At 41.4% G+C, this 26,998-nt stretch overlaps 1 protein-coding gene across 1 annotated transcript in view; it reads right to left on the bottom strand.

Moving 5' to 3' along the window:
- The window catches only part of PRODH (proline dehydrogenase 1), a 227,899-nt gene that overhangs the window by 104,528 nt on the left and 96,373 nt on the right, over nt 1–26,998 (bottom strand). Inside the window, exons 5-7 of the mRNA XM_073629331.1 lie at nt 20,258–20,322; nt 9,587–9,703; nt 6,997–7,076 (exon numbers count right to left, since the gene is read on the bottom strand). Coding sequence (XP_073485432.1) covers nt 6,997–7,076; nt 9,587–9,703; nt 20,258–20,322 — 262 coding nt within the window. The remainder of the gene's footprint in view (nt 1–6,996; nt 7,077–9,586; nt 9,704–20,257; nt 20,323–26,998) is intronic.

Raw genomic sequence — 26,998 nt, 5'->3', positions numbered from 1 at the left:
TGAGATACACACAATAGGTAAAATATCACAAAAAAAAAAAAAACTGCGCTATATGAAACCAAATACATGGTATTAATTCACTACAGGTACTGCAATGTCCTAAATAGGAGGATTCAAACGCCTAGAAAAATCAATTTACTTCGCAGTAATCGATCTATAAAATATTGTGCAAATGATCGCATCATAAAACCATAAGAAAGAACATGAAGAGCTTATTTCTCCAAAAATGTCTGAGCTGGTATTATTGCTGATCATTCAATGGTCACATTATAGGAATGTCTCTCCTTCATATATAATAGTGACTTCAAACTGAAAAACACCATAGGAAAAAGTGATGTGGGATAGGAAATGCCAAGGGCTCTCACTGCTGTCAATCAAAGCCAGTAAGCCAATGGGGGGGGCAAGCCATGTCTCTATGTGTCTTATGAATGCATAGAGCATGACTTGGGAGCGAACACATACCAGTGCCCCTAGAGCAAGCGGCTTACTAGTGGGGACACTGGTCAAGAGGGAGGAGCAGAAGTGCCAGCGAGGGGCACGGAAAGAAGAAGATCGGGGCTGCTCTGTGCAAAACCGTTGCACAGAGCAGGATAGTATGGACATGCTTGTTATTAAAAAAAAAAAAAAATGATATATACAGTGGGTAAATAATATTGAATGCGTGTTCAATACTTTTTCCCTGTTGGATAAAGTAAAAAAAATCAAAAAAGGTACGGCTGCTGCCACAAACAAGCAGTATACTCAGCTTATATAAACAATATAAAAAATTGTGTAACGCCAAATATTAGTAAATCAATTTATCATAAACGAAACAACTGTGTGAATATGCATCACATAAGATCAATCCTCCATGATAGGTGAAAAGTCTTATTTAAAAACGTGAAGTGAAACCAAATCCAACACCTTCTAAAGTGAACATAAAGTTGCCAGTAAAATGCTCAGAGGTCAGCCACCATATCCCAGTGAAGTGGACACTCACCAGAGATGATGGCTGCCATACAACAGCTAGTACACCTGTTACTATGTGTCAGTCATCCAGTGGAAGTATTGCACCTAATATCTTTGTCCAGCGACACTCCTCGGCAGGATCAGGCTAGGGTAAATTAAGCTCACCAGGAGCAAACATAATCCTCATAGTGTAGTAATTTAATATTATAGCAAGTAAAGATAAAAACAACAAGTTACAACAACATAAAATCCTTACATCGAATGTTGCTGCCGACCTGGGATCATGTATCGGCGTGACGTCAGCACTAGTATCTCCTCTATAGATACTACATTTAAGGAGTCTTCATGGACATTCTTTTTTGCTTCATGAGGGAAGGAGGGTCTTTCTAAGCTAAGAATTGATGAATGGTTGAGCTTGCTTTGAATATTAAAAATGAATTAAATAGTGTTTTTGATTTGTGGTGTTTAAATTCAGTTTAGTTCTGCTTTAGCCTAGGTTCACAACTACTGTGATGCGATGTACTGTGAATCTGATCAGTTTTTTTGTCCCGTGTGAGGGGCGAATTTGCCTTGCGTTTTGAGGTGGACAGGTGTGAATTTACCGCGATTTTCAGGAGGCATACAGTGAACAATTCGCACAGATGTGAACTGGATGCTGGGAGTTTACTGCAAGTTCAATTGAAGCCTATGAAGATAAAATTCACACTGCACCATAGGAATCTGCATTGTACTCGCAGTCGAACACGCACAGCACCCTTTTTTTTTTTTCTCACACCAAATTTGAAAACGCACAGATATGAACCAACGTCATAGAATACTATGCTTTTTACATGACCTGCGAATCTGTGTGTTCCTAAACGTATCAAACCTGCTGTAGAATTTGCATCATTGTGAACCTAGGCTTAAAGAGTAACCTAAAGATTCCCCTCCGGTTGATCTATGTACATTGTAAGGATTTTAACTTAGTTGCAGAGTCCTACATTTGTTATTCTGAAGAAATCACTGTGTGTTTGTCTGTGCCCATTTGGTAAGCGACTCTAATGGGAGAGTTTTCTTAATTATCAACCAGCTACTGCTCCTGCAGGGCTCTAATAAGGAAAATTGCAGGGTCTGCATCCCTTTAGATGTGATTTCCTATTGGGAGTATCTCACCATAAATTACATTTTTCTTGCAGGGGATGCCTGATATCTGACTTGTACCTTAGTGCAGACTTCTAGGAAAATCAGTGAGCCAATCACACAAGCAGGAAATTATGTTTCTGGGGGGGTGTTCTGTACACAATTTGTGTACAGAACACTTCCAGATAGCCATACTGCATTGCATTTTAGAGAAAATTACAGACCTGCAGATTGAAAAGGAAAGGTAATTTTTAATAACATTCAATTACACTAGGCCTTGAGTCGCAATTGTATATGCTATATTATTATTATTATTTTTTATTTGCTTTTTTTCCCCACAAAAGTGGTTTTACCCTTTTAACTATATATAGATAGTCAAGTATCTAGCACACTCCTGTAACCAATGTGTCCCTTTTACTGATACTGGTTTTGTCCGGATTACTGTTACCGGTATGATTGCGCACACTGAAGTACTCTGATGCCAAAATGTAAAAGAGAAGAATAAATAAAAATAAATGAATACATTTTCCATACTGTCACCAGTCAGTATCCTTGATGAAGTTAATCATATGATGACACTGCACTTCGCTGGTGACAGTATGTAAAAAAAATAAATGTGAAAAAAAAAGAAATGTATTTGATTTCTTCATTTTCCCAAAAAACTTACAATTACAAACTTCAAAAAAACTTGCCATGCCTCAACCACTTAGCAGCCCCCCATCTACATTTACTGCAGCAGGGCTGCTGCTGTGTGCCAGATCACATACCTAGTACGTGATCTGACACTTCCAGCTCTGGTGCGTGTGCTGTCGGCAACCTGCTCCTGCTGTGATTGGACCCACTGATCGTTTGGGAAAGAAGCAGAAAGGCGGTTTGCCTGTGTAAACAAGGCAGACCGTCGTTCTGACAGTAGGGAAGGTGGTGATCCTGTGTTCCTGCAAAGCAGGTGTATGGATCGCTGCCCTCCCATAGTACAAGCACCTCTTCCACAGTAACCAAGCACATTTTAGGCTAACATTTAGACCCCTTTCACACTGGGGCGGTTTCCAGGCGGTAGTGCGCTAAAAATACCGCCTGCAAATCGCCCCTAAACAGCCTCCGCTGTTTGTTCAGTGTGAAAGCCCGAGGGTGCGCAGGCAGGACGGTGGAAAAAAGTCCTGCAAACCGCTTTTTTGGAGCGGTGAAGGAGCGGTGTATTCACCGCTCCTGCCCATTGAAATCAGTGGGACAGCGCGGCTATACCGCGGCAATACCGCGGCTGTACGAGGGATTTTAACCCTTTTTTGGCAGCCAGCGGGGGTTAAAACCGCACCGCTAGCGGCCGAATACCGCTGCAAGAACGACGGTACAGCAGCGCTAAAAATAGCGCTGTTGTACCGCCGACGCCCCCACCGCCCCAGTGTGAAAGGGGCCTTAATCCTTTGAATCGCCCCTGATGTGAACAGCTTCCCAGCCAGTGCCATTAGTACAGGGACAGTGCATATTTTTAGCACTGATCACTGTATTGGTGTCACTGGTTCCCAAAAAAGTGTCACTTAGTGTCTGACATTTCCTCCACAAAATCGCAGTCCTGCTATAAGTTGCTGATCAGCACCATTACTAGTAAAAAAAAAAAAAAAAAATACATAAAATATATCCCATAGTTTGTAGACGCTATAACTTTTGTGCAAACCAATCAATATATACGCTTATTGGTATTTTTTTACAAAAATTATTAGCTGAATATTTATTGGCCTAAATTTATGAAGAAATTTGATTTGATTTTTTTTTTTAATGTTTTATAGCAGAAAGTAAAAAAAAAATCAATTTTCAAATATACACACACATGTATATATTTCCCTATGCAACAAAAACAATCTACTTGAACTAGGCTTACTCATCTGAGGCCTTTTGCGCAGTAATAGCTTCACTTTGAAAAGTGGACCACTTTTCTGTGTGTGCCAGTCTTTGTTAATTCCACCCAATGTGCTTACTTTATTTATACATTTTTTATTTATTTCAGGTACTTATATAGCGCCGTCAACTTATGCCAACTTATGCATCGCTTTTATATATACATTCACATCAGTCCCTACCCTCTAGGAGTTTACACTCTAGCTTACTCACATTCATTCATACATACACATACTAGGGACAATTTAGACAGGATCCAATTAACCTACAAGCATGTCTTTTGGAGTGTGGGAGGAAACCGGAGTACCCAGAGGAAACCCACGCAGGCACAGAGAGAACATGCAAACTCCAGGCAGGTAGTGCAGTGGTTGGGATCTGAACCAGCCACCCTCTTTACTGCTAGGCAAAAGTGCTATCCACTACACCACTGTGCCGCCCAACATCTGAGATAATCTTCCCTTTACACTTGCATTTCTGCAATCTAAGCTATGTCAGAGATACACACACAGTATATCATGACTCATATTAGAAGTGCCTCATTTTTTTTTCTCGTTTCTGTTGTTGGGCAAAATCCAGATAAGCTTAGCTGATATGCAGTATACAATGTGAATTTCAAGTATCCATAGACATTAAAAAGGCTAGTCATCACAAAGTGTTCAGATCAAAAGCATACCTGTTTTGCTGGGGGACAAGTGACCTAACTGTTTGTGCATCAGGATGAAGAATCTCGGTCTATAATGTATTGCAGCTTTTATTTTGTGTATTTTGTAAGCACCCATAGATGAGGCTCCTCAGGGAAGCTTCGGAAGAGTTCAACATCCAGGAATAAGATAGAGGCCTCAGCTTTCCAAATCACAAATTCGGGGCATCCAAACTTCTGGACCCAGCAGTAGACACCTATTTAAACTCTTAATTTCTCTTCATGTGTAAGTATAGTCAAAACTTAAATATCTGTTTAGGATGGCGTATGGAAGGATTAGAAGCCCTCCTAATTTTCAACTATCTGTATCTCCTACTAAGTAGATTCACACAATTTGTCCCTGTGACCATTTTGTCAAGACAATACCTAAATTTAACGTAAATCATAGAATGGGAACACCTGTTCGCAACCGTCTAAGAATTCCTACCACTTTAGAGAAATTTATGCTTGCCTGCTGTTGTGTCTCTGGGACAAGAAGTAAAGGGAAATTTCCAATTTTCTATATGAAACATGCACTGCAAAGCATAAACTGACAGGGGGGTTTTAACTCTTCCCTCTCCCCCCAAAACAGAAAAAAAAAAACAACCCATACAACAATCTAGCTCCACACACACTATATATATATATATATATATATATATATATATATATATATATATATATATATATATATATATATATATATATACATACACACACACACATACATACACACACACACATATATACACAGTATCTTTATACATAGTATCACATTATCTTTAATATTTATATTTTTTAAAGAAATGTAGGCAGCACGATTTCATACTTCAGAACTTGCAGAATAAAAAAAAAAAAAAAAAAAAAAATCAGAAATCACTCACAAAGTGGTTAATACTTTTGAAATCAAATAATAATTTGCTAAAATCTGTTTCGTGTTACAAATGAACTTTAAGATGTGCAAGCTGTTTTATATATATATATCCCTGTCCCTGGTGTAAACATCCCCATCAAAGAGAAGTGAATGTATCTGCATTGAAAAGGACATGGACCCACTTAATGGTGAATGCAGGAATATTTGAACTATAAAATGAGTGTTTTCTTTTTTTTATTAGAAGATGTGACTATAGACATATCCCCCATATGCCTCTATACTGCTAAACAAATACAGGACGTAAACAGGGCTTTTGTTAGCTCAACTTTGTGTACCAGTGTTTTATAGCAGAAAGTAAAAAATATAGTTTTTTTCAAAATAGTCGTTTTTTTTTTTCATAAATTTTTATTGAAGCATACAAGAGAATAAATGTTTTTTTTTTTTTGTTTATAGCGAAAAAAATAAAAACCGCAGAGGTGATCAAATACCACCAAAAGAAAGCTCTATTTGTGGGAAAAAAAGGAACATCAATTTTATTTGGGTACAGCATCGCACAACCGCTCAACTGTCAGTTAAAGCAACGGAGTGCTATATCGCAAAAAATGGCCTGGTCAGGAAATGGGTAAAACCTTCGGAAGCCGAAGTAGTAAAAAAGGTGGCTTAAGGTCGATACAGCAATAATCTACAGGTCTGGACCCTATAGAGCTGGAAAAACTTAAAGCGGAACTCCACACAAAAGGGGAAGTTACATTTTAAGGCCATCCTCCCCACCCCTCTTTGACATTTGGGTTTTTTTTTGTTTTTTTTTTTGTTTTTTAATTTGGGGGGAGCGGGTTCCTGGTTTTGACAGAAGACAATCTAGACGATCTGAGCAGAAGTTCTACTTCCCCACAGTCTTCCGGGACATATCACAGGTCCCAAAAGACTGCGGGACCAGTCATGATGTGCAGTGGGCACCCGGCTGTGAAGCCGTAAGCTGTCACAGCCGGGTGTACACAGTTAATGTGTTGGGATCAATAAACAAACATGGTCCCCGATGCCCCCTCAGGTGAACGCATCACTGGATCCTGGTACAGTAAGTGTCTGATTAGTAAATGTCAGCAGTTACAGTTTTTGTAGCTGCCGAATTTAAATTTTCAGAAAACCGACTTGAGCTCCTCTTTAAGTAGGTAAGTAGAGTCCACTGGTTTACTTGAGAAAAATAAAAAAAAAACACATGTAAAAATTGTCCATTTTAGTATTTGTTTTTGGTAAAAAAATCTGATTATTGTGGGCGATTATTATTGCATACTACAGATATATTACATTCTATCTTATTTAAGAAGTCAAGATTGTGCAAGAAGTGCTCTAACAGCAACCAGTTACAAATGATTAGCATTCCAAGTGTTGGTTTACTTCACTTTGAAAATCACGTGGGCTTTGACTGCATTAATAAATAAGCACACAAGTATTTTGAAATCACAAAATTTTCATTAAAGCATACCCTGATAGTCCAAGATTTTCACCAGTGAACCAGTTATGACTTTCATCTTTTGTAGCAATTCCTAGTTTGGCCAAACTTTCCTGAAAAGAAACACAAATCATATTTAACTAGGCAGAATGCTTTTAGTGTGAAATGAATGAAAAAGAACTCAAGTAGAAGATATGCTTAGTTAATGAACAGCAGTAACAGACTACATGTATAAATACATATATACTGCCTTCTATATTTTATGCTGTCTGGGAAACACTCTTCTCTACTCTCCTCAGCAAAATCAGCCTTTGTTGGCCAGGAGACTGGATGTCTACTATAGTACTTACAGCAGAAGCAGTGCCACCCTTGTGCCTGGTCCCTGGGCTGCCAGTCAAGCCTTTCCCCTCAATCTCCCATATCCTATCTAAGCCACAGTGAAGCAATGTCTGTAGCTTCCAAGTGAGTGAAGGACCATAGTTACACCCAAGCATTGCTATAGATTGAATTCACTTTGCTAAGCTCAGGTCACATGGCCTGTACTTCAACTGTTAAGAGGTCTATAAAAGCATTTCTTGCAGGGTTTTTTTTATCATGATTAGGTGCAGCACAACCAGCAGATGATTAAATATTAGAATGTGTTTCTAAATGTTCCCGGAGTTCTATTTCACTGCCATCCGTATTTATAAAAAAAAAAGTGCTAACCCATAATAAATTTACTGACTCAGTATGATGACTATAACTGGATTCCACTAGGTGAAACCACATCCAAAATGTAAGACACCAAGGCTGACTGGTCTTGTGGACAGAATGGCGGATATGCCGCCTAGAACAGGGGTCTCCAAATTTTTCAGGACAAGGGTCACATTGTATATTTTACAGATCATCACGGGCCAAAAAAAAAAAATCAGCAGCCTCCATCTGCATACAGGAGTGCCCTGCAGAGTCCCTGCTTACATCCATGTTTACCCAGCAGAGTCCCCCCTTACCTTTCAGATGGCAGGGTCATGGTTGGCTTAGCAGTGGATATGCTGCCTCCATATTACCATATGGTTAAGGTTGCTGCGGGTCAGATAAAATCTTGTAGCGGTCCGGATGTGGACTGCAGCCCTAGTTTGGAAACCCCTGGCCTAGAGCAACCAGATCCCTTCAAGATCAAACCTGAGCGTTAAAAATTGTGTATAAAACACATCTAGAGTTCTTACAGACTTAAAGCGGACCTTCAGTAATTTTTTCAACTTTCCATCTATTAATCCAACAAGGGCAGAAGATTTAAATCTTCTGCCCTTGTTTACTTTGGATAATAAAGCCAGTAAATATTCTGCCAGTAAATACCTTATACAGCCCACTTCCTGTTTCTTGTCTGGTCATTAGCCTAGGCTTATGACATCATGCACAGCTCTCTCTCTTGTGAGAGTTTGCCAGGAACGGAGGGGGGATGAGTCATAGGAGGGCCAATGAAAGCTGCAGGGTTACAGAGCTGGAGGTGTGCCTCTGTGTAAATCCAGGAAGTGAACAGGCAGCAGCTTCAGCTGCCCACAGTTAAAATGTTCGCAGCCAGACTCAGAGGAGGGAGATTTCTGCAGCATATTTGGCAAGTACAGAATCACAGCTTATATAAAATATGCAAATTGGTTGCAGGGAAGCATCAGATTGGCAAAGATGTTTTTATTACAAATTATGTGAGCAGACTGCAGCTCCACTAAGAAAAAAAGGAAAAAGTAGTTGGTTTATACTAATGTCAGGCTGGGTCCACACTATTGAAAATTGGATGCTGGTTTCCCCGCATCCAATTTTTGATAGCAGGAGATTTTGACCACCTCTCTATGAAGCAGGTTCACATATCTCCGCTGCGGCTCTGGTGCAAATTTGCACAGGAGCCCTGTGTGTCTTTTGGTCCGTTTCAGGTCCGAATTCAGCCAAAAATTCGGGCTGAAATCGGACCTGAAACTGAACGGGGACGCATCGGACCCCCTGCTGTGAGCCGCATGTGAAGATAGTGTGAACCCAGCCTTAATGTTTTTACAGCGAGCCACTAAGCTTTGATTTTAATTCAAGATACTGTATATCTTTCCTCATACCTTTATAGTTGCCTATTTAAATATACCAGGACTGCAAGAACAGTGATACCAAAACTGATCTGCATAATTAACTGCGCAGGAAGGATTTAAACTCTATTAAAAGGCCTGGTCTTTTCACTTTATTTTCACCTTATTAAACATTTATATACATTGCTTTCTCCCAGGCCTGCTGTTCCTATGTGCATCTGCAATTTGAACTGATCTCTTATCTATAATTACCTTGGAAGCAAAAGACACAAAAAGCCCTGTAAAAACAGAATTTACAGCTGACACAAATGACATGGCCTGTCTCTGCTGTGAAATACATGCCTAGCAGGAAATCCTAACTAAGCTGACTAGGAGCTATTTAGAAGACCTGTAGAAATGATCACTTTGTATACACTGCAACAAAGAAATTATTCTGAAGACATCAACCGAAAATGGAACACAATACATTTCCTTTAACTTTTTTTTTTTTTTTTTCCCTCGCTTTCTCTAAAATTGTTTCTTCCACAGCAGTGGATACAAGCCATTTAATACTTGGATAATGGGTGATAGCTTACTTGTAACTTTTCCACTTCCAGTTCAATTTCGACAGCAGCTAACCCAGCTTTGCCCTGATCTGCTGCCAGCTGGTGGAAGAATCGCCGCCATTTTATAAGCACTTCAGAAAACTGCAACTGATAGAAAAAAAGGAAGATGGGGTGAGGGCCATGTTACACAAGCAGATCTGTACCATCCTATCCATTTCATTCCCCTCCATCTCATTTCCCACATACAGATTTTATGAAACCACCGCACACTGTGTATTAATGGCTTTAATATATTTTTAGATGATATACCGATAGATATAACAAGCAAAAAAGAACAATAGCAACATTATGGGCAAGCAATAGAAATGATCCCAAAGTAAAGAGCTAATTTGGAACAAATTATATTTTAATGGCAATGGTAAATTACTTTGATTGCTACAGGCTATGCCTGGCTCATTAATTCTGACAAAGACTGAACACTGCAGATTGTCTATGGAAACAAACAGTAGGCTAGTTTGTTCGGCACAGTTGTGTTTCCAAGCAAAAAAATGGTGCTGCCTTCTTATGTGCCCAGGTTTTCTGGATGTCTGACCTTTCTGTTTTTATCTCTGTACGAAACATATAAAGCAGCAAACACTCTACAGAACTCTACATGGCAATAGAGAAAATCCAGCATTGGAAATTATCCCAGGGACCCACATGCCAAAACAGGCACTGAATGGGAAACAAAGCTACCCTAATGGCTATAACCAAGTTGTCATTGTCCACCTCTTTTCCATGGACCCAGACGTTAATGGGTATACTTACTGTTCCCTAGTTCCAGCACCATTTTGTCTCTTTATCATGGGAAGTGGTGGTAAAGCACAGAATCACGTAATTTAACCCCCTCTCCCCTTCCCACCCAAAAAACAGTATATGAAACCTAACCAATCTAGCCACATGGAAATAAATTAAACTTACATTAAACAGGTTAAAGTAAATCTGTGCAATTCTGCAAACTTAGCAAAGAATCATAATATACAGAGGTTGCTGAACTGAACACCACATGACAGAATAATCTATAAAAACCAAGCTTGGACCTACCCTTTCCACCCTTTGAGCCTACCTTTTGATTCTTGAATAAGAGAAATCAGTTTTACTGACCTATTTGAAAAATCATGAAGATAGACACTGATGTTTAGCAGGAAAAGTCATAAGTTTAATGGTATTCAGCTGTATCACTCTGGAGCTACTGTTTGCTTTGACCAAAGGCAACATCTGCCCTATATACATGTTCTTTTCCATACCTTCTCTTGAAATTTTCCAAGTTAGTGTCAGGTTTAAAGTGAATGTAAATTCTTCCATTAACACGCACTTCAGAGATGGCTGTATGACATCTCTCAAGGCAAGTTTCCTGTATGTGACAACAGTGAACTATGCCTATGTAATGTGTGCAGAAACAACCACTTCTACTCTCGAAAGGAAGCCCATGTGATAGGGTAACAGGGAAAGAGTAAGTTCACCCTATCACAGAAAGTGCCTGAACAAGACACTTAATGGCAGGATCGATCATGAGTGATTTTAAAGTGGATGTAAACTCGATTCATGAATTTTGAGCTGGACACATCTATCTGTGGTGTTTTTTTATCTCTCTTCAAAGCACTATGACTCATAGTTTTGTTCTGCTCCGTTCTTCTGTCATCAGCCTGATAACCTTTGATAAGCTCTCTGAGACGGCAGATACAAGTGTGTGTGGGGGAGGTTGCTATAAATAGATTAGCAGACTGATAAACTAATCACAGGCATGCTCTGCATGCGTGGGAAGGGGGTGTGTGCCCTTCCTCCAACCAGCTGTCTCACAGTGTCTAGCAATAATCCACTCCTACAGATGAATGAGGAAGTGAAAAATCTAACAGGACGTGCACTTTCTAAACATTATATAAAAGGTGAGGACAGCAAATATACATGTAAAACTTATGTAGGGAGATTTGGCTCCACGAACATCACACCCCTTCTCCTGCTTCCCTATCCCAGGGTGGCCTTCACTGGACTCACTCCCCTAGGCCTAATGGACGCAAGGGAGGTGGAGTGGGATTCCTCCTATTCCCCCAATGCACCTTCCAGGTTATTCACTCTCCTCCCTCTTTTTCTCTTTCATCATTTGAAGCCCACTGTATACGTCTATTCTCTCCTACTTCCCTAAGAATTGCTGTGATCTACCGGCCTCCTGGACCATTATCAACTTTCCTTGATGAGTTTTCTGCCTGGCTACCCTACTTCCTCTCTTCAGAAAATCCCACAATCCTTCTCGGTGACTTCAACATCCCTGCTAATACAAACACTCCTGCTACTTCTAAACTTCTTAGTCTAACCTCTTCATTTAACCTAAAACAATGGGTACAGGCTTCTACTCACTCTGATGGCAACACCCTTGACCTTGTATTCCTACCTATGCACTCCATGCAACTTCTCAAACAATCCTTTTCCTCTCTCCGACCATCACCTTATTAGTTTCTCTCTCCCCCTGTCTTCCACCACCTTTCCCTCCAATCGCCTAACCATCACCCGTAGAAATGTTCGCAACTTCAACTCCTCTCCTCTATTCTGCTACTTACCACCTCTATGACAAAATCTCTCCTCTGTCCTGCCCCAACCAAGCCACGTCCATCTACAATAAATTCCTGTCCTCCACCCTGGACAAGTTCGCTCCCCTCACTACATACAGAATCAGGCCTCGACCCCTACAACCCTGGCAAACAGATGACACTAAAATTCTCAAAAAACGTAGTTGTGCTCTTGAGTGTCTGTGGCACAAGCCTAAGTCTCTCAAAGACTTCAACCAATACAAATCTGCCCTCCAAAAATACTATTCTTTCCTCCACACTGCCAAGCAAACTTATTTTACAGCTCTTATTAACACCTTCTCATCTAGTCACCGTAAACTCTTCTCTACCTTCAACTCTCTACTTTGTCCTCCACCGCCTGCACCCACTGACTCACTCACTGCCCAGGAGATCGCTAATCACTTCAAAAACAAGATTGATACAATCCGCAATGAAATCTCCGCTCTACAGGTATCTCCCCCAGCTAAGACCCCATGTCAACAGGTACAACTGACACTCCCCCATTCAAATCTGTTACTACAGACGAAGTTGCGAAACTCCTTTCTATCGCCCACCTAACCACCTGTCCCCTGGACCCTATTCCCTCTCACATGCTAAGGTCGCCCTCTGACTCCATCCTACAATCTTTAACCCACATCTTCAATCTCTCCCTCACTTCTGACGTCTTCCCCAATGCTCTAAAACATGCACTGGTCACCCCCATACTTAAAAAGCCGTCCTTGGACCCTACCAATCTTAACAACCTACGCCCTATCTCCTTGCTCCCCTTTTCCTCTAAACTCCTTGAACGCCTGGTTTACAACCAACTGAGTGATCACCTCATTTAAAACAACCTTCTTGATCCCCTTCAATCTGGATTTCGCCCTCAACACTCCACAGAAACTGCTCTTTTAAAACTCACAAATGACCTACTAACTGCAAAAACCAACGGACACTATTCTGTAATCCTACTTCTGGATCTTTCAGCTGCCTTTGACACGGTTGACCACCCCCTCCTCCTCAAAAAACTTTACTCTCTCGGTCTCCGTGACTGTGCTCTTCAGTGGCTCTCATCCTACCTATCCCAACGCACCTTCAGTGACACTTACAATTCTACTTCCTCCACTACCACTTCCCTTCTCTGTTGGGGTCCCCCAAGGTTCTGTTCTTGGACCTCTTTTATTTTCAATCTACACCTCTTCCCTGGGTCAGCTGATAGCCTCTCACGGCTTTCAATATCATTTCTACGCTGACGACACACAAATCTATCTCTCCACCCCTCAACTCACTCCATCAGTCTCCCCACGCATCACTAACTTACTAACCGACACATCTGTATGGATATCACACCACTTCCTCAAACTCAACTTGTCCAAAACCGAGCTTATAATTTCCTCCCTCACGTGCCTCTTCCCCTGACTTGTCTGTCAAGAGCAATGGCACAACCATCCACCCATCCCCACATGTCAGGGTACTAGGTGTTATCCTGAATTCTGAACTCTCCTTTCGGCCCCACATCCAATCACTTTCCAAAGCTTGCCGCCTCAACGTCCGCAACATCTCTAAACTACGTCCCTTTCTAACCAACGAAACCACAAAGCTCCTGATTCACTCCCTGGTTATCTCTCGCCTCGACTATTGCAACTCCCTCCTCATTGGCTTACCTTTAAATAGACTATCCCCCCTTCAGTCCATCATGAATGCTGCTGCCAGACTCATCCACCTTACAAATCGCTCAGTGTCTGCTACCCCCCTCTGCCAATCCCCCCATTGGCTGCCACTCGCCCAACGAAGTAAATTCAAAATACTAACAATAAGTTACAAAGCCATCCACAACTCTGCCCCCAGCTACATCACTAGCCTAGTCTAAAAATATCAACCTAATCGCCCTCTCCGTTCCTCCCAGGACCTCCTGCTCTCTAGCTCCCTCATCACCTCCTCCCATATCCGCCTCCAGGACTTCTCCCGAGCCTCACCCATCCTCTGGAATTCCCTACCCCAATCTGTCAGACTGTCTCCAAATTTATCCACATTTAGGTGATCCCTGAAAACTTTTCTCTTCAGAGAAGCCTATCCTGCCTCCATCTAACAACTGCACTATTTTCTCCATTAGCTCATCCCCCCACAGCTATTACCCTTTTGTATAACTTGACCCTCCCTCCTAGATTGTAAGCTCTAACGAGCAGGGTCCTCTGATTCCTCCTGTATTGATTTGTATTGTACTTGTACTGTCCTCCCTAATGTTGTAAAGCGCTGCGTAAACTGTTGGCGCTACATAAATCCTGTATTATAATAATAATAATAATAATAATAATAATTTGTTTAATCTCTGTGTATCATCTGAGGCTGTTCACTTCACTGGGTATATGTGAGTGCTTACATCCGTCATTACATACATCATTTAGACCCCTTTCACACTGAGGCGTTTTTCAGGCGCTACAGCGCTAAAAATAGCGCCTGTAAAGCGCCACAAAAAAGCCTCAGCTGCAAACCCAGTGTGAAAGCCCGAGTCCTTTCACACTGGGGCGCTGCACTGGCAGGGCGTCACAAAAAGTCCTGCCAGCAGCTTCTTTGCAGCGGTGAATACACCACTCCTGCCCATTCAAAACAATGGGGCAGCGCCGTGATACCGCCAGCAAAGCGCTACTGCAGCGGCGTTTTGCGGGCAAATTTAAACCCTTTTCGGCCACTAGCGGGGGGGTCAAAACGGCTGAAGTGTGCCTCTTTACCACTGACGCCCGGGGTGGCTCAGTGTTATGATTTCTACCTATCTGTACTTTTCCTTTAAGCATGTTGTGATTGTAAATACCTGGTTGATACTGCCATTTCACTGTATTTCTTTATTCACAGTGGCAATAGAATAGCAGCTGATCCTGGGAATCCTTTTGCTGCCCCCCCCCTCCCTTCTTCCATTATTCACCACTTTCTATTTTTCCTCATGTACAACCTCTCCCCCATGGATGACTCCTTAGACTCCAATGAGTCCTCTGTATTTTCATCCTGCCATTTATATAACTGTTGGTTCCTATAGTATCTTATAGTTTCCCTAGGATACTTCAATATTTTATTTTCTGTGCCCATATCTACTTTTTTAATAACCTCATGTAATTCTTGTGATTTTTTCCTTATATTCATTCGTATCTACAAGGTTGGAGTTTTTCCTTGGGCATCGGGATTTTTGTTTCTACTTCTTGCAACTTCTTCCTTCTTTGTACAATTAGGGCTAGTTCACACTTGAAAATTCATGTTCCACACAGTGCAGATTTCAGCCCATTTATTTGAATCAGCTGAAATTGCATGCCAAGTGTGTTTTGAACTCTGCAGTGTGAACAAGCCCTCAGGGCACTTTCACACTGGGGCAGGCATCGGCGGTAAAGCGCCGCTATTTTTAGAGTAGTTTTTGCAGCACTTTTTGGCCGATAGCGGGGCGCTTTTAACCCCCCCGCTGACAGGTGAAAAAAGGTTGAAAGTGCCACAAATCAACGCTGCTGGCACTTCGGCGGCCCTGCTCATTGATTTTAATGAGCAGGGGCGGTGTATACACCGCTCTTACAGCGCCTCAAAGATGGAAATTTTTTGGGCGTCCTGCCGGCGCACCATGCCAGCGTGAAAGCCCTCGGGCTTTCACACTGGAGTGAGAGGAGAGGTGCTTTACAGGCGCTATTTTTAGCACTATAGCGCCTGTAAAGCGCCTCAGTGTGAAAGTAGCCTTAGTGTTAATAGTTTCCTCTCACATTGTTTGAAAAACTCAACCCATTCATCCATTTATTCTTTGTCGTTTAAGCCATCATTTGGATGGATTATCCCACCAAGCTATATCCCACTGTCTCCTCAGTGCACTGTATTTACTATGTATATTTCCACAGTTACTATGTCTCACCAGACAATTATTTTTATCCATAGTGTCTTTTTTTTAAAGGGTCATTGTTTACAGAGAAACTGAAATGGTACAAACTCAAACAATGCTCATCCAGAAATGATGAGCAACATAAGTTCAAAATGCCCATTCAAAGTAGCTGGTATGAGAATATCATAAATAGCTTGAAGACCTAATAAAAAATACCAAACGCAGAGGGTATATAACGGTCAAAGGATAAGGAGGAGGGGGGGCGGGTCATAATCACAATAGTATCCATAAATCAAAGTACAAAAACAGGGTATACAATGATGTTGTCAAGGTAAAGCAAAAGTGCTGTGGTCTGGACATGTAACTTAACCATCAGCTGATACTGTTTGTGCAGATTCTAAGAGGTCCAGACTGTGGAATTTTTTAGGGCAATCCCTGGCTTCATAGGTCAACCTATTGCGTGGGATTGCTTGATTAACTAAGGTTATCCACGAAGGGACAATGGCAGAGCTCTGCGATTTCCATCACAGTATTACATTTTTTTTTGGCGTAAAAATACAAGAGCAAAAATATTTTCATGCTCCAAGGAACATAAGAGGCATCTCAATTGATTACAAATATTAGGCTGTTGCGTAACCAAACTAATGAAGGCAGTAACCTTGGACCAAAAAAGGCCCTAATAGGTGGGCACTCTCAAACTCCCATGAAAGAAAGGGGTCAATAAGACTGGAGACTCAATAATCCATGCAATGTGTCAGCAGTAGCAGTGGGATGACTAATTAGATGAAGTGTATAAAGAATGTATGCCAAAAACTCCCCCCTAACTGAGAATATACTGTAAAATACTTGTCCCTCAGCCTTAACCCTTAACGCAGTGAGACCAACAGAGGTCCGACATTTTAAAAAAGTGTGCTAACTGCACAACAAAGCTGTTGCTGAGGATACACCAATCTGGATAGCTGCTGTGTAGAGACTAGCTCAAGCAGTGATTTTGAATCTTTGAAGTCACCAAAGAAAAATATCCATGATGTACAGAGTATTCTTGATTAAAGTCAACAGGAAAAAAAATAAAGGCAAAAACATGAATAAAAAGACTAGTAAAGTTTTCATCTTCAGCAGAGCTGAAGAAAAGGTGTCCAATCTTATAGGACACTAGGAAAAAACTGAAGCATGACAATTGGAGGTAGAGATATACAAGGGCTGGCTTCAAACGTTTTTGTTTGCCAGTGTCCTAATCTCTTGCAGGTGGCAGTATAACACAACTGTTTAAAAATTTTGAATTCCTGTGTCCCTCAATTGCTCCAGAAACTTGGAACAAATCAATAAAGTCCTAAGTGGACACAGAGGTCCCAATGGAAACAGGGAAGCCCTCAGCCTTCCCTCAACAGAGCTGAAGAATGAGAACGATGACTTGGCAAGAAACTGAGACATAACTGTTGGCAGGTAGCGTTATACAAGGGCTAGCTTTAATGTTTTTTCTTTGTCAGTGTCCCAACCTCCTATTGGCGGCAGCATAACTCAACTGTTTAAAAAAAAAATGAATTCCTGTGTCCCTCAAACAATTAAAAAAAAACGAATTTGTATACATCAGCGCTCAGACTGGGACAATACTTTGTGCCAATCAGGTGTGAAGCATACAAATGTTCTAGTATGGTCACAAAGTGAGAGAGCAGAGATATGACCTTGTCAGTCTGCTGCTGCTCCTTTACTGTTTATTCACAGGCTGTGGACAGGAAGGTGATCTAGCAGATCGTCAGGCTGGTCATGCTGTGTAACATAGCTTTTTAAATCTCAAATAAATGCACAGAAATAGAAATCATTTGTCAAATAAAACAGCTTCTTAAGAGCACTGTAACTGTGTATTTAGTTGTTTGCCCAAGTTCAACTTTAAGCTTATCTGGAAAGCAAGGTATGAAATACACGCAGAGCAGTATTCGAATCAAAGTGGTATTGAGCAGTGCTGAACTTGTAACAGAGATTGTGCGATTAACAGCTGTGGTTTTCCTTTGTGTCTATTAAATCAGCAAGGTCTAAAGTGGCATTGACTTATGTACCAGAGATATCAGTTCCCAATACAAGGGCTTTAAATTAAAAGTTCAATATACAAGCCAAGCAGGAGGTTGCAAGTTTTTTTTTCCTTTAACGGGTTACAACACAAACTGTTTTATCAAAATAAATGTGCCCTGTCCTCACAAAAAATAAGAATATGTAACCCCTTACCACAATTTTTAGGATTTTACAGCAAAAGGCCACTAACTTTTGTTCAGTTAAATGACAAATAAATGTACTTCTGCAGTATGACACAAAGCACAGGTGAAAATTTGCACTAACCACTTAAGGACCGAGCCTCTTTCTGAGATTTGTTGTTTACAAGTTAAAAACAGTTTTTTTTTTTGCTAGAAAATTACTAAGAACCCCCAAACATTATAGATTTTTTTTCTAACACCCTAGAGAATAAAATGGCGGTCGTTGCAATACTTTCTGTCACACCGTATTTGCGTAGCGGTCTTACAAGTACACTTTTGTTTTGGGAAAAATACACTTTTTTAAATGAAAAAATAAGACCACAGTAAAGTTAGCCCAATTTTTTTTTATATTGTGAAAGATAATGTTAAGTAAATGAATACCCAACATGTCACGCTTCAAAATTGCGCCCGCTCGTGGAATGGCGACAAACTTTTACCCTTAAAAATTTCCATAGGCGACGTTTAAAAAATTCTACAGGTTGCATGTTTTGAGTGACAGATGAGGTCTAGGGCTAGAATTATTGCTCTTGCTCTACCGATCACGGCGATACCTCACATGTGTGGTTTGAACACAGTTTTCATATGCGGGCACTACTTATGTATGCGTTCGCTTCTGCACACAATCTCGGCGGGACGGGGCACATTTAAAATTTTTTTTTTTTTCTTATTTATTTTACCTTTTATTTTTTATTTTTACACTGTTCTTTAAAAAAAAAAAAAGTGTCACTTTTGTTCCTATTACAAGGAATGTAAACATCCCTTAGAAAAAAAGCATGACAGGACCTATTAAATATGAGATCTGGGGTCAAAAAGACCTCAGATCTCATATTTACACTAAAATGCTATTAAAAAAAAAAAAAAAAACGTTCCTTTAAGAGGTATGGGCAGTGATATGGGGTGATATGGAAACGGGTGGGGGCCATCTTCCCCTCACTCGTCTCCATGTCAGGCTAGGGAAAGGATCTGATCGCCTCCGCCGCTACCGACAGCTCCAGTAAGTGGCGGAGGGCACCGAAGCGCGGCGGGGGGGTGGCCCTCTCCCGCCGCTTATAAAAGTAATCTCGTGATGAATCAGCTGCAGATACCACTTTTATCTTGGAGCGGACCGCCCACTGAAGAAGAGGATACCGGGGATATGGCAGCCAGCTGCTACCATAACAATGATATTCCTCTACAAAGTACAGACGTATAATGACAGTGGGCAATCCGGAAGTGGCTAAACAAGCATGATCTAAATAGGTATTTAGATCCTGAAGTTGTCTAAGGTGCCTCATGTTTGTCAGTCATCATCCTCTTGTCTATCAGTAATCTGACTGTTTAGATATAGCACAATTCTTTTATCCTTATTGCCACTTTGGATGAAAAGTGTGATCCAGAGCTGTAACACATGCAGGTAAATAAATATTGCTGGCTCAAGATGACAAGTTTGAGCACTTGCTTTCATGGAGGATTCTGTAAGGTACAGTTTGGCGACTGGTACCAAGTCTGCATAATAATTCACTTTTTATATTCGCGATCCATAATTTTCTGCTTCTATTAGGAAACAACAGCTGTAATCATGGGCTATGCAATGCAATGAGCTAAATACCTAGGACCAATCCCTGCCATCTTCCATTCTCATGTGCCCTCAGGAATGCCCAATTAGTCTTTAATAAGTTAGTTAATCTCTGTCCATTACATTTTTATTTCCAATTCGTTTGGTTACTGAAACTTGGGTTCAGGAATCCGACTCTGACTCTCCAGCTGTCCTCTCCCATGGTGGCCTCCGCTGAACTCACTCAAAACAGAAGCAAGGTGGATTTCGAAACCTTTTATTGGCCTCCTGGACCAGTGTCGAGCTTGCTTCTCTGCCTGGTTACCCTACTTGCTATCCTCTGAAACACTCAATATCATTTTTGGCACTGTAAAGCCACCATAAAAAGGTAATTCCGATCCAGTTCGTCACTTTTATATGCCTAGCAAAAGGAGTTAATCAAGACAGCCAGTTCATGTACTAAATGGAAAACAGAAAGTAACGCAAGCATACCAAAAACTGGGGTCTTCCTAATGCAGTGAGCTTGATTGCAGAAAAGCCATCTTCAGAACTTCCACCTACAATATAAAAATTAAAAAAAAAAAAAAATAGTTTCTCAGTTCTATTGTTTTGCACTTAAAGCGTAACTCCACTTTTGTTGAGAAAAAAAACATTCTGGGTGATCTATGTACATTGCAAGGATTTTAACAAACTTTATTGCAGATTCCTACCTTTTGTTATTCTGAAGAAATCCCTGTGTGTTTTCTGTATCCATGTGGCTAAATTAAGTCTCATGGGAGTGGTTTTATAATTATTAGCTGTGCACCTGCAGGGCACTAATGATGAAAGCTGCTAGGCCTGCATCCTTTTAGCCGTGATTTCCTACTGTCATATACTGGAAGCCCAGTTACCTGTAGGCTTTGTGTATCTGTAAGAGCTACACGTTTGGTTTCCTTTGCTTATGGGCATTGAAAAAGATCCATACTCAAGTGTAAACCTAAAGGCATTGTACAATTTCATGTTTTCATAGTTTTACCTAAATATTGGTGTAGTTATATTCCCTAGTAGGCATGAGCTTCCAGTTCGCCAGTTCTCCGAATAGCGAACAATTTGGGGTGTTCGCAGCAAATTCGAAAGCCGCGGAACACCCTTTAAAAGTCTATGGGAGAAATCAAAAGTGCTAATTTTAAAGGCTTATATGCATGGTATTGTCATAAAAAGTGTTTGGGGACCCGGGTCCTGCCCCAGGGGACATGAATCAATGCAAAAAAAAAGTTTTAAAAACAGCTGTTTTTTCAGGAGCAGTGATTTTAATAATGCTTAAAGTGAAACAATAAAAGTGTAATATTCCTTTAAATTTCGTACCTGGAGGGTGTCTATAGTATGCCTGTAAAGGGGCGCATGTTTCCCGTGTTTAGAACAGTCTGACAGCAAAATGACATTTCAAAAGGAAAAAAGTCATTTAAAGCTACTCGCGAACCAAAATTAAAAAAAAAAAAAAAAAAGACGTGGGGGGTCCCCCTAAATTCCATACCAGGCCCTTCAGGTCTGGTAAGGATATTAACCGGTTCAATACAGGGCATTTTTACCCCCTTCCTTCCCAGGCCAATTTTTAGTTTTCAGCGCTGTCGCACTTTAAACGATAATTGCGCAGTCGTGCGACGTTGTACCCCAAAAAAATTGACGTCCTTTTTTCCCCACAAATAGAGCTTTCTTTTGGTGGTATTTGATCACCTCTGCGGTTTTTGTTTTTTGCGCTATAAACAAAAGAAGGGCGACAATTTTGAAAAAACACAATATTTTTTACTTTTTGCTATAATAAATATCCCAATTTTTTTTAAAAAAAACTAATTTTTTCCTCAGTTTCGGCCGATACGTAGTCTTCTACATATTTTTGTTAAAAAAAAAAAAAAAAAAAAATCGCAATAAGCGTATATTGATTGGTTTGCGCAAAAGTTGTAGCATCTACAAAATACGGGATAGATTTATGGCATTTAAAAAAAAAAAATATTTATTTATTTTTTTTTACTAGTAATAGCGGCGATCGCGATTTTTTTTCATGACTGCGACATTATGGCGGACACATTTTTGGGACCATCCACATTTATACAGCGATCAACGCTATAAAATTGCATTGATTACTGTATAAATGTGACAGGCAGTGAAGGGGTTAACCACTAGGGGGACACAAGGGGTTAAATATGTTTCCTAAGGGAGTGATTCTAACTGTAGGGGGCGGGGACGTACAAGGGGAGGAGACCGATCAGTGTTCCGCTGTACTGGGAACACAGATCAGTCTCCTCTCAACTGACAGGACGTGGATCTGTGTGGTTCCACACACAGATCCACGGTCCGGCCCGGTTAACGGGCAATCGCGGGTGCCCGGTGGACATCGTGGCCGCCGGGCACACGCACCGGGTCCCGAGCAACGCGGCGCGCGCCCCCTAGGCGGCCGGGAAGCCCAGGCCGTCATATGACATCCACCCAGGATGGGAGATCCCATCTGTGGATGTCATTTGACAATGGCCGGGTAGCAAAGTGGTTTAGGGGAACCCTGGCCAAAATTTAAAAAAAAAAAAAAATCAACCCTTCAGGTCTGGTATGGATTTTGAGGGGAACCTGGCATGGGGTCCCCCCAAAAATCCATACCAGACCCTTATCCGAGCACGCAACCTGGCAGGCCTCAGGAAAAGGGGGGGCGAGAGAGAGCCACATGCCCTCAACATTGGGAGGGTGCTTTGGGGTAGCCCCCCAAAACACCTTGTCCCCATGTTGATGGGGACAAGGGCCTCATCCCCACAACCCTTGCCCGGTGGTTGTGGGGGTCTGCGGGCGGGGGGCTTATCGGAATCTGGAAGCCCCCTTTAACAAGGGGACCCCCAGATCCCGACCCTCCCCCCTGTGTGAAATGGTAAGGGGGTACTTACCCCTACCATTTCACAAAAAAAAAAGTGTCAAAAATGACAAGAGACAGTTTTTGACAATTCCTTTATTTAAATGCTTCTTCTATCTTCTTTCTTCTATCTTCCTTCGGTTTCTTCCTCCATCTTCTTCTTCTTCGGGTTCTTCCTCCGGTGTTCTCGTTCGGCATCTTCCTCCGTGGCGTCTTCTTCCCTTGGTCTTCTAGGGCCGCTCCACATCCAGCATGATGGGAGGCTCCCGCTGTGTGACGCTTCTCCTCTTCTGACAGTTCTTAAATAATGGAGGGCGGAGCCACCCGGTGACCCTACCCCCCTCTGACGCACGGGAACTTGACGGGGACTTCCCTGTGGCATTCCCCATGACGTCAGAGGGGGCGTTTAGGGGGACCCCCCCACGTCTTTTTTTTTTTTTTTAATTTTGGTTCGGGGTTCCCCTGTGGGGAATTCCCATGCTGTTTTTATCAATGAACTTTTATGTGTATTGTCGGACCGGCAATTCATTAATAGCCGCGAGTAGTTTTAAATGACTTTTTTTCCTTTGAAATGTCATTTTGCTGTCAGACTGTTCTAAATACGGGAAACATGCGCCCCTTTACAGGCATACTATAGACACCCCCCAGGTACGAAATTTTAAGGAATATTACACTTTTATTGTTTCACTTTAAGCTTTATTAAAATCACTGCTCATGAAAAAACGGACGTTTTTAAAACTTTTTTTGCATTGATCCATGTCCCCTGGGGCAGGACCCGGGTCCCCAAACACTTTTTATGACAATACCATGCATATAAGCCTTTAAAATTAGCACTTTTGATTATTCATGTTCGTGTCCCATAGACTTTAACGGTGTTCGAACAAATGTTTTGCCTGTTCGCATGTTCTGGTGCGAACCGAACAGGGGGGTGTTTACTCATCCCTATTCCCTATGTTGTTTGTTTGCCTTACCTTGTAATGATTGACTCACATTTTGTGGCTGCAGTGTAGTGTAATGGCTGATCGAATCTACGATATCTGTGTATTGCTGCAGGAAGCCTGCCACTATTCACCAGAGGGACAGGCAACCTCGGCCCCATGCACACAGGATATCAAAAATGCTTTTACAGGCGCTTTATTTTTTTTTTTCTGCCTCTAAATGCCCCTCTAGGTTTGCATTCATGGGTGTTTACAGGCAGGATAATTTAGATTATCAATGTAAACAAAAGTACTCACTGTGCCCTATCAGACTTGCCAATTATTGGCTCTCCTATCCTCACACAGACAGCGTGAGGAAAGTAATGCCGATAACCGGTGAGTTGGTTTACCTGCGATTAGTTGGGATTAGACATAGCAGATCACATGCTCTTTACCGTGATCTGTGATCAGCTGTGTCCAAAGGACACAGTGGTCATAGAGTGTGCCCGATGCGTGCCTCAGGGGGTGCATGGAAGGCATAAACATGGGAAGGAGTCAATGGATGTCCTCCAGAACTGGAGAGCAGTGCTGTAGCAGTCTTTCAGCTATAGCACAGTAAGGAAGCAGTTAATGGGCAGAATACATTAATATTCTGGCCAATATAATGTATGAATGCCAACAAGCAAATGCACATAAACATGCAAAATGTGGCTTTGTGTGTGATTTTTCAGCTGCGTTTTCCTCCCCTGGAGGAAAGGCATCCAGGGAGAGAAAGACTGTGCCATTGCATGCCTAGCCTTTTTCTCTGTGTCGCATCACAAATGTCAGAGTACTAATGTGATTAAAACACATTTCTTCCAGCATGAGGTTAATTGCTCTGCCAATATGAATAAGATATTTATTTGCAGCTCTCACCTGCAATAGACAGAGACCTAGGGATTGTGGGATATATAGTTTTTTCACAGGAAGTGTCAGCTCTCACATTACAGAGGTCATGCATCAACTTGTGAAGTGCTATGCCTCATGTCTCATGCTTGAACACAAACAAACTTCTGGAGCAGGAATGTGAAGATTTACTTTATTATAGGATGTGTGTACAGGGCAAGGGGGTAATGACCCTATGAAACTACATGATCAATGTATATCTTATGCAGGTAAAAAAACACAAGATGCAGTTAGGAAGGTTTAGAACATCTTTAACCCCTTCCCGACCAGCCACCACAGTTGTACTGCGGCAGGTTTGCTCCCCTGGGCAAACTGACTTAGCTGTACATCAGTTCGTCTATTGACCACTTGGGGGAGCGCGCGCGACACCGGAGCCCCTGTGCTTACCCGGTGGTCGCGATGACCACCGGGCACCCTCGATCGCTCTACACAGAGACAGAACGGAGATCTGTCAATGTGAACAGACAGATCTCCATGCTGTCAGGGATGAGGAGAGCAATCTGTTGTTCATACTAAGTATGAACAATGATCGGTCTCCTCACCCAGGCAGTCCCACCCCCCCCTCAGTTAGAATCACTCCCTAGGTAACAGTTAACCCCCTGAGCGCCCCCTACTGTTAACCCCTTCCCTGCCAGTGACATTACACAGTAATCAGTGCATTTTTATAGCACTGATCACTGTATAAATGCCAATGGTCCCAAAAATGTGTCAAAAGTGTCCTATCTGTCCGCCATAATGTTGCAGTCCCGATAAAAATCGCTGATCGCCGCCATTACTAGTAATAAAAAAAATAATAAAAATGCCATAAATCTTTCCCCTATTTTGTAGATGCTATAACTATTGCGCAAACCAATCAATGTACGCCTATTGCAATTTTTATTACCAAAAATATGTAGAAGAATACATATCATCCTAAACTGAGGAAGTACAAAATATAGTTTTCTTTTCAAAATTGTCTGTCTTTTTTTGTTTATAGCGCAAAAAATAAAAACAGCAGAGATGATCAAATACCACCAAAAGAAAGCTCTATTTGTGGGAAGAAAAGGACGTCAATTTTGTTTGGGTACAACGTCGCACGGCCGCGCAATTGTCAGTTAAAACGATGCAGTGCCGTATCGCCAAAAATGGCCTTGTCATTGAGCAGCCAAATCTTCCGGGGCTGAAGTGGTTAAAGCTAGGTCAAGGGACCAGTAGTCTGATCCTCTTTTAGCAGTGCTGAAATTGCTTTTATTTATGCGAGCAGCCAATTAGAAAGCCTGGAATAAAAATGCATTATTACTTATTACTCTTAGCACTGTTGTCCGCAGTGCTGACTTCACGGACTTTAGCTGCAGCACACTTGTTTCAGGTCAGTGACTCAGCCGGGCAGGCAACTAGGCAGCCCACACATCATAGAATATGTGCAGCAGAAAACAAACTTAGTTTCTATAAAAGACAAAAACAAGAACGGAGACACTTTATATTCTAAATAGCTAATTATTTAAGCGGTTATTTTCAGCAGGTCACAATGTTATGACTTTTTCTCGCTAGGAAAAAGTAAATTGGCCACAAGCTTTTATATTCTTTTTATTTTTACCTTCATGGCTTCAGCAGCACACAAGGAATTAAAAAAAAAAAAGCATGCATTAATTGCTCAAAGAATAAATAGCAACACAATGCATCCAAACTCCTTGCAGAGATGCTATTTAGCTCCACACTGCGCACTTTCATTTCAGCTGGAAAACGTAAGGCAGAACAAATAAATACCAGCTGGTATTCCAGATCAAGAAAGTCGGTCCGTTCAGCCACACAATGTACCGTATTACAGTGGAACATCACATTTAAATAAAATTAGAGGAATCATTTTTTATAAAAAGTTGTTTTGAAGGACAATGACAAACCAGAACTTATTTTGTAAAACGGTAAATAAAATAATGGATGTTTCTAGGTTACAGGAAATTCAGAGATGCATAATTTTTAAGAGCTGTGCATGTGTTCCTAATGCAGATTTAGATGGCGCAGATTGGGAATGTCATGTGAATTAAACAGTGGTGGTGAAAAATGTCCACCTGATTCATACAGTGTTCATTCAAATTTGCATATATCAACTTCAATATGCTCTCAAAAGCTACAAACCTGCAATATTAACACATCAGACTTATTGTATACAGATTCCATTAGGAGATAGGCAAAGGGTACAGAATGAGTGGGAAATGTACGGTGCATCCAGGAAGTATTCACAGCGCTTCACTTTTTCCACAGACCATGAGAAACAAAATTCTCTGGTCTGATGAAACAAAGATTGAACTCTTTGGCCTGAATGGCAAGCGTCATGTCTGGAGGAAACCCCGGTACCGCTCATCACCTGGCCAATACCATCCCTACAGTAAAGCATGGTGGTGGCAGCATCATACTGTGGGGATGTTTTCAGCGGCAGGAACTGGAAGACTAGTCAGGATCGAGGGAAAGATGAATGCAGCAAAGTACAGAGACATCTTTGATGAAAACCTGCTCTGGACC

This window comes from Aquarana catesbeiana, linkage group LG01 (genome assembly GCF_042186555.1).
Source record: "Aquarana catesbeiana isolate 2022-GZ linkage group LG01, ASM4218655v1, whole genome shotgun sequence".
Lineage (NCBI taxonomy): Eukaryota > Metazoa > Chordata > Amphibia > Anura > Ranidae > Aquarana > Aquarana catesbeiana.
The sequence above is the reverse complement of the archived record's forward strand: the minus strand, read 5'-3'. Positions and strand labels throughout refer to the sequence as shown.